Source organism: Nyctereutes procyonoides, unplaced genomic scaffold, assembly GCF_905146905.1.
Source record: "Nyctereutes procyonoides isolate TBG_1078 unplaced genomic scaffold, NYPRO_anot_genome, whole genome shotgun sequence".
Lineage (NCBI taxonomy): Eukaryota > Metazoa > Chordata > Mammalia > Carnivora > Canidae > Nyctereutes > Nyctereutes procyonoides.
The window spans coordinates 4,781,476-4,790,519 of NW_026575160.1; the positions used below are offsets into that span (position 1 = coordinate 4,781,476).

Sequence of the window (9,044 nt, forward strand, 5' to 3'; positions counted from 1 at the left end):
AATTTAGTTAATACCTCAATGAATATAAGGACTCAAATGATCTTTGTGGGAAAATTCACCAAGATAGTAATGTAAAAGATTTTTAGATTTATATGAATTTAATAACAAATTCTCCAAAAAAGACATTTATTCTTACTGAAAAAAAGTGATATTTACATTTTAATAGAAAAAACGTCTTTAAGCCTATCAAATCCTTGACAAGTTTTAGTAATAATGAACTTTGGCTAAGTATATTGGTATCACTAAAAGTGTCATTCAATTTAGACACACTGTCTCAGATTCAAAGGCCTAATCCCATAGCTAAAAAATGAAATCAATAATACAAGGTAATCATTAGTGTGCAGTTAGTAAAATTCAAAGGAAAACATTTAGTTTCCTTCATAAATCTCCCAAACTGTTTCATTCTCTATTTGTAAGGGAAAATAAATCCTTCAGCAGGTCTGCCAATGCAGATGATAAACTATCACTCAGTCTAATTTGCACTGGAAATAATTATGCAGTCAGTTTGGCATTCATTTTAATCAGTTCTTGAACCTGGGAGCTAAAACATCTTCCCATTGGGATTTCTGTAGTAGTTGCTACCCTGTGGCCCTTCTAGACAATTTGCAAAATATGCAGGCTAGGGTACCAAATGCATCATTAGCTAGAGTCAAGATTACTAGATAAACCAATGGAATTGAAAATGACACTGACAAGGAGAACATCTTTTGGGATATCTATTCTAGAAGGTCTCTCCGCGGATGTAACAATAGTGGCCAAATATCTATTTAGTTCACAAATCTATACTCATTTAATTCAACACAGAGCTGTATTTTAATAAGTTCCAATAAGAACAAGATGGAAGTCACCTCTGTCTGCCTTGAGGGAAGGAAACGTTCTAACAAGAGAATGTATTCTATCACTGAGGGTCCTAAATCATTTTCCTACTAAATTCCTTCTGGGTGTCTACAGAATTTTATCAAAGAGTTTCCATGCATTTCGGTTTTTATTAGAACTGTATGACTAGAGGAAGCATACAACTGCTGAATTTAAGATATGTAGTGAGTTGCCACTTCAGTGCTAAAACACATTTTCAAGAGTTACATCAAATCCAAATGCTTTAATTCCAACTATAATGAATTTGATTTTGATACCTGAATTTCATGGGGATTGCAAAAAAAAAAGGATATTTCACATATTAAATTTAAATGGTCAAGGACTTTAATTTTATTCAGCTGTTTGGAAGCTTCCTGGTTTTGCTTTGACTAAGTACTATTCTTTCCACCATAACTGTCTAGTATAACCATTCTATTCAGTACCTATTAAAGTAAATATTGGGATGCCCGGGTGGCTCACTCAGTTAAGTGAAAACCCCTGATCTCAGTTCAGGTCTCCATCTTATAGGTGTGAGCTCAAGCCCCCTGCATCAGGTCCCATGCTGGGTGTAGATGCTAATAAATAAATAAAGTTCTGGGGGAGGGGGTGGGAATTGATGAACCCAAATTTCTATATCCAATAAAAATATCTTTAAAAATAAAGTAAATATCACACTAAATGGACATATCAGGTTACATAATTAAAATATAACAATTCTAGTAGCAGATAGAGTCAATGATACAGCAAGATCTCCTAGTAAAACCTTACTAATATGATACTGAGCTGGAGTAGATTAAGAGTCAGTCTTTTTTTATTTTCATGCTTTTCAAAAAATACACAGTAAAATAAACATGGCTAAGGAGCAGTTATTTGTAACTAACATGAATAAATACAAATGATTTTTGGTTAAAATATTGTTCTTTATGCAACTAGTTGTTTCCAAAGGCTCTGTGTATGTCCATGTTTAACTTGGGTCTCACAAACTATTATGTATTATTTATTTTTATATGTGCTAGTAATTTTTCTTTCATTCTTGTTATTGATATACTCATCTATCTATATATCTAATGTATGTATAAATATCAATATTAGTACTGACCTTCTATGTATTGAGCCTCTTGAAAAAGTCCTTCATGGATGCCTGGGTGCCTCAGCAGTTGAGCATTTGCCTTTGGCCCAGGGTGTGATCCTGGAGTTCTGGGATAGAGTTTCACATTGGGCTCCCTGCATGGAGCCTGCTCTCCCTCTGCCTAAGTCTCTGCCTGTCTCTTTCTGTGTCTCTTATGAATAAATAAAGAAAACCTTAAAAAAAAAAAAGAAAAAGTCCTTTATTCATAGTGACAAAAACAAATTTGATAAACAAATCCTTTATGGATAGATATTATGAATGTGAACTAGAGGTCAGACTCTAAAATTATCACAATTCACCATTTGAAATGATAGCTACTAAGGTGAGAAGACAATTATGCAGAGTTTAATCAGATGGGAATATGTGAGTTAACTGGAGAAAAAAAAAAACACCCTGAAATATAATCAGCAATTCAGATGCAAGTGTTTTTTAGCATTTTAAAATAATAACTGTAAAGCTACTCTTTCTGTAGGCTTTTAATTTGCACTTCTCTGGAAGCCTGATTGTATTCTAGGCCCTTATTGATTGCTGACCTTTTCCTGTCATTTGATGTCAAATACCATGCAGTGAATGCATCGTCAATGTAACAAGGCCAGAGACAGATCAATTAATTGAATGTGACCATGAGAAATAGATCCAATTCTTGATTTAGCAGATACTAGGGAAGACTTACATATAATCTTTTATTTAATTTTATTTTTTGGTACATTCATTTACTAATTCATGATTAGCAATCAAATCAGTGATGATTTTAGCATTTTATTTTCACCATAACTTTTGTTTCAATGTTTTCTTATTAAAAGGCAACAACATAGTCTTCTTGACTGTGAAAAGCTATTGTCAGGTCAAGTCCTTTTTATGCCTCAGATCTTGGAACACACTAATTTTTAAGATTAACTCTAAGGCCATCTAATAAAGGTGCTATCTAGTTGAGATGGAAGAAATAGCCAATGTGTCAATATCTCATATTGAGCAATGATAAGCAACTGGAATAGACAAATGAAACAATATATTTTTGGTATATTCACCTATGATATAATTATTAAGAATGTCTCAAATATTGATGTGATGATATAATATGAAATAGTTTAAGATCTAGTTAGTAAAACTGGAAGATAAGTCAATAGTAGACTAGGAAGTGTTACTTTATCTAATAGTACAATAGCATTATTATAAGATCTAGAGGTGTTTTTTTTTTTTTTTTGTCTTTATATGTGTTGAGATTCTCCTACTTCTCATAGGAAAGGGACAATACTAATGTCCTTATTTAACTTACTATGCCATGTGTAAAATACGTGTGACTTTTAAACTTGCAATTGCAAAGAGGACACTCTGCTACAGAAGAGTACTAAGGACCCCTTCATGCTCAGAACCCAAAAGGGAAACTCCAGATCTGATCAGTCCATAACCAAGCCCCTTTGGTTCTCATTTGGAATTATGGGATCAATCATTTGATTGAATTGGCCATCAGTTATATAACTGCATTGTTTGGTTCAAGACTGTGATTATGTTGCTTAATATTATAACATGTCAGACTTGAAAACACTGAAAAATTATTTTTGCTTTTTGTTGTTTTTATTTTGTTTTATTTGTTGTTTTAGGGGCGATGCAATAGTATTCAAAATTCCCCCAACAGAAGGTAGTGACTTTTTCACAATTCCTTTCTCAAATATAGCTGTATATTGGAATCACCCAGAAAAACCTTAAAAAACTGCTGATACCTGATTTCTGTCATCATCAGAAATTCTGATGTAATTTGGACATTAGGTATTATACTATCTCCTCTAGATGATTGTAAGGGGCAGTGGACTTGGCATCTGGGTGTATATAAATATGATAGTCCAACTCACTGCTGGGTGGCCACCTTTTTTTTTTAAGATTTATTTATTTATTCATGATAGACATAGAGAGAGAGAAAGAGAGAGAGGCAGAGACACAGGCAGAGGGAGAAGCAGCCTCCACGCCGGACCCCGATGCGGGACTCGATCCCGGGACTCCAGGATTGCGCTCTGTGACAAAGGCAGGCGCCAAACCTCTGAGCCACCCAGAGATCCCCGCCACCTAACTTTTTAAATCATCCCTTTACTGAAAAGATTGTCCTCTTCCTCTCTCTCCTCTCTTACTGCAGAACTTTCTGTCAAAACTTAAATGTGCCTCATCAAGAAAAATCAATTACCCTGCACCATACATTCTAATTTTTGTAAACACGTACCTTTTCCATACATGTTAAAGGCAAGGACAATAACTTTTAGCAGTGTTTATTTTCGTTAAAAGAAACTGATGGATTTGAAGGTTAAATCACCTTCTGATTGCACAGATGAAACAAAAAAGTATTACATATTTCAGCTTTACAAAGCATCTTATTGATTTTAAAAGATCCATACTATAAAGTTCATGATGAAACATATATGCAATAAGGAGACTAAAATATTTATTTTACATATCTACAACATGTATTCTCATATTTCTAGATCAACCACAAATTATACAGGAAAATATTTAGGTACATGGAAAAGCTTCAAAACGTAAAAAAATTAACAGTTTGAAAAAAATCACATGTGAAAGCTCATTAAATAATAACATTGACAAATAAATAGTTCATCAGTTTTACTTATTAGTTGCTGCCATGCATTTCTGGCATTCCATTCTAAGCAAGGGTCAGCATGCAGGGTATAATTTCATACTATGAGACTGTAAAAAGCTACAGGGCTTATTTTTGAAGTGAAATGTCACAATATCTTGCCCTCGTTCAAAGGAAATCACTCATGGCTGTTGAACTGTTCCCACGAAGATTACAAATAAAATAAAATAAAATAAAGCACCTTTCTGAAGTGTTACTGTGAAGATTCATGGCAACTATTTTTTTTTTTTTTTGACTTTTTAATTTTGAAGAGTTCTGTTGGAGATGGGAGTAGGGGATGGGCTGGGGAGTGGAGGGTAACCAAGAAGCCCTTTTCTGTTTTAAAAAGTAAGGATTCAGTGATGTATATAGTATTACCAGTCTTTGGAGAACCGTGGGGAATTAAAAGTATAGGTTGCATGGAATTTAAATGCAAATTGCACTCATGGATACGCATACATCTTGAAAACCTTGGAAAGGAAAAGCTTTCCCAGAGAAGGTCCTGATACTTAGGACAGCTTGGTGGGTTTGATCAAAGCAGAAAGCATATATTTTCAAGTAACAAAATAGCAATGGCAGGCTCGAGTCTTCCAAGCAATCAAATCTGTAAAGCAGATGGTTACTAGTCAGTCTGGTTTTGAGAGTCTGGGTTCTAACTCAGGCTGTGCTTGCTGGACTTGCTGGCTCGTTTCCGCTCTCTGGGATGCTGGGCTGGCTTGGCAGGCGACATGCTCTCAAAGTTATGACTGGACTCGTTGTGCTGGCGAGTGTACCTCTTGCACTTGCAGGCGGTGACCACTGTGATTTTGTAGGTGCGCGTGCTGCCATCTTGGCACTGCAGCTGGATCCTCTGGGTACGTGTTTTGTCATTGACACACCTCCATTCCTGGGAGCTCCTCCGGCTCCAGTACTTTGTTCCATAGCCTCCTCCAATCCAGTTGGGGAGCACCGGCAGGGGCAAGCACTCGCCAGCACACACCAGCTCTTTCAGAGGGCTGATGCTGGTGCACTGGCCATCAGAGATGTACTTGGTGGAACGCAGTTCCCGGCAACCCACTTGAACTCGAGCTGCAGGAAACAGAAGAGAATGTTCATTAAAGACAAGAAGCAAATGAATGTTCAAAAAAAAAAAAAAAAAGTAATTTGCAGTGACAAAAATTGTATCCAAATGATAGCCAACTGGTAAACAGAAAGTGAACACCTATTTTATTTTCACAATGCAAAAATCTGCCTGGATGGTTATAGAGATACTTTTATAAAAATTGTCAGTTTACATGGTTATACAGTTTTTGAAACAAAATAAACTAGGCCTGGTTTTTGTTTTCATGGGTAACATTAGCTAAGTACTCCCTAAAGTATTTAAAAATCCCATTTTTTTAGACTTTCTCCCCAACAAGGATTAAGAAGCTCTTACATTTGTGTAAAATATTCATTCTTCAGTAAGCTAAACAAGAGTATACTTTAATGTTCTTTTTCTTACAGGTCATGTTAGTTAGTATCTGCAAGTGCTTTTAATTAGGTTTTTAAAAAAAATCTACTGGGAAAATGTGGAAAGTATTTAAATATTGTGTACGATGCATATGCTCTCTGTGATATTTTGTTTCAATTAAAAATTCAGCTGCAGAGAGTCATACACATACATATGTGTACAAAGTCTGACATTTTGCATATCAAACTTAATAACTACATTTTAAACATAAATTCCCAAGCTATCTTTTAAAAACAAATATTAAAATGTTTGAAATGCAAAATGTCACTACAACTCAAAATTTGAAGAATATAAAAGCCCCCAAATCAGGAACGTATGGTTGCCATAACAACTTGGCTACATTTCCATGAATTTAATGGCAGAAAAATGCCTAACATGTCTGATTTACAACTGCAGAAGGAACCATGGTGTTCGTTTCCTGAACATTGGTCATGGCAAACTTTTTGTTTAGTTATTTGAATTTGGTAAGTATGTTCTCTAATTGGCTGTTTCTTGTTACGTGCCTTATGTAATTTAAGCAAAAATTAATCTTGAAATATTCGAGTTTTCTTTTCCATTGCTTTGTTATCTAAACTCGAGGAGAATTGCCTATAACAAACTTCAAAAGAAATCAAAGCTTGTTAACCAGGGGAAAAAATGTTTATAAGTACAGACTGCTGAAATTCAAAAGATAAGAATCATAAGGAACACTGAAGTAGGCTTGCACTGAAGTGGAATAACACCAAAAGCTAATTTGAGGTAAATACTGAATTAAGAGTTGTACTTTCTCTCTGTCTCAGTACTCCCGAGGTGAGAGGTATAGCCTAAAGGGATGTCGTAGTTGTAAAGCAATTTTTGTAGGTACACATACATCCATATATAGTGCAGGAGTAAAATGAAAGAGTAAACTAGGTGGCTGATCAATATGCTCTGCTTCTCTGACTCTGATCCCAGCTTACCTTCCTGCATCTGCCCGAGGAATGCACCTGGAAACACCCAGAGATGATTTTGACTGCCTAGCTTTTTGTTCCCATGTACGTGGAGATTCGGCATTTTTGCAGTGACAGCTCACTGACAATGAATACCCACCACATCGCTCAGTAATCTAACAACAATCAGATACTTCCTGTGTACATAAAAGCAACTATCTCCATGAAAGTGAAAACACCTTGGTTTTCTTAGAAAGACATTAATAGTCATATTTGATGTGACTTTTTAAGGGTCAAAGCTACTTTTAGCAGTTGAATGGAGTTGAGGTAGAGCAAAAGATGTGTGTTAAGATTTCCTGTCCACTGTCTCTGTGTCTCTCTCAAAACCTGATTGTTAGCATGCGAACTTTTCTTGAAGAAAGGAAGTGAAGCAAAAGTTAGGAGAAGAAATTTGAATCCTTCTAACTAGTGGTCCATTAGTGTGTCAGTTGAGCAAACAGAAAAGAAAACAAATACTCCCTGTACAAAATATTATTGTATTGTTATTAAGTCTCTAACGTTATAAAAGTTTCCCCAGTCTTTCACAGAAATATACAGTTACCCAAATTTCAATCTGGTCAATAAGTAATTATCTCAGAAAAATATGATTCTCCAGTATTTTTAGTTATATCTCTCTTGTACATCGATCATCATCAAAACTCTCAACTATTTCACTAGACATATTTTAGAAATCTGTGTGAGCCATTTTTTTCCCTCAGAAAGCTTGTGATTTTCTATATGTACTTTGGTTAGTTATGTTTATACACTTTACCACAATTGTACATGCCCTGAAATACACACAGACAACAACCTGAATTTAAACTATTTAGAACAACACTTTTTTAAAAATTCTCATTTTGCACGATTTTTAAAAAGCAACAGTTTAATTCCTAGAAACATTTTCTTTCTGGGGTGTTTGATAGAACTTACGTCCATGCTTGCATTATCAAATCACTGTTTTAGTTACATTAACTTTGTAGGGAAGAATGCCAATCTACACATGCAGCAGATTACTCCCAGATTGTTGAGCAAAATATACATGGTTCAGGTTAGTTAGCAGCGAAACAATTCTATAGGAATGTGAGCTAATGCTACCAAAAAAGAAAAAAACAAAATCCAGGCAAGTAAAACACACTTACTGTTCCGATCCAGTCCAGTGTTACTGAAATGCCTGCCTCCATTTCTGGCTTGATTCATCGTGCTGTTGCTGCTGGGGTGTGCTGGAACAGGTTTAACCACATGTGAATAAAGGATTTCTGTGGCATCATTTTTAAAAGCCAAACAGCTTTTCATTAGGATGCATGCAAGGGGAATGAGATAGAAATGAATGGCAGGAGGAAGCATGGTGAAGAGAGGATTTGCTTGGCTGGAGAGCTGGTTAATTCCTTTCCTTCTGCTTCTGCACTGTAACTGTGAAATTCCTCCTCAAGCTTCCCTTTATATATCCAGGGAGGTTTGGCGTTCATTCAGGTGTAAAGTTGTATAGAGCTTCAGAGTGAAAACACAGAGAAGGGGTGGGATCCCTACATGACCCTGCAAAAAGAATTTTACCAATGGAAGAGAAGACTACAGAAAAGGAGGAGCTTGGTATACAAATTGCCTGAAATTTCAGAGTTGCGCTTCATCAGTTGTCTGGGAGCTAAAGCAGCCAGGCACATTCTATATAGCAACTCCAGACTATCTCCCTCTCTGCCATTTCCTTTCCTGAATCTAGTTCACATTCGGGTTTAATTTAAATGAAAATACACTGCTGTTCATTTAAAGAGATTTACATTCCCACAGTTGTTCTGTACTCCCCCTCAGATTTTAGAGTATTTAGGGTAGGGAGTGGTTTTGTCCCAGATAATAGGAGGAATTCATGTGAGTATTGTGGGACTTGCATGAAGCTACCTATTAAACATTTTTAGTTTCTCAAGAAGAAAACCAATATTTTTTTTTCCTTTAAAGTATAAGGCATACAGAGCTAAAATCTGCCCCCTGGACACACTTAAATAATGCAGCTTT

General features: G+C 35.6%; 1 protein-coding gene across 1 annotated transcript; it reads right to left on the bottom strand.

Annotated features, from left to right (window-relative positions):
* Window positions 1–4,226: 4,226 nt before the first annotated feature.
* On the bottom strand, window positions 4,227–8,529 carry SOSTDC1 (sclerostin domain containing 1). The gene is made up of 2 exons (XM_055314666.1): window positions 8,180–8,529; window positions 4,227–5,672 (listed from the first exon to the last, which is right to left on the bottom strand). The coding sequence occupies exons 1-2, from the start codon at window positions 8,382–8,384 to the stop codon at window positions 5,257–5,259; spliced, it is 621 nt and encodes a 206-aa protein (XP_055170641.1). The 5' UTR covers window positions 8,385–8,529; the 3' UTR covers window positions 4,227–5,256.
* Window positions 8,530–9,044: the final 515 nt, after the last annotated feature.

Excerpts from the sequence above, each read along its gene's own strand:
- SOSTDC1 (XM_055314666.1), bottom strand. The coding sequence starts at position 8,384 with ATGCTTCCTCCTGCCATTCATTTCTATCTCATTCCCCTTGCATGCATC. Across the intron at positions 5,673-8,179 it reads CACTGGACTGGATCGGAACA|CTCGAGTTCAAGTGGGTTGC; the intron begins GTAAGTGTGTTT and ends TGTTTCCTGCAG.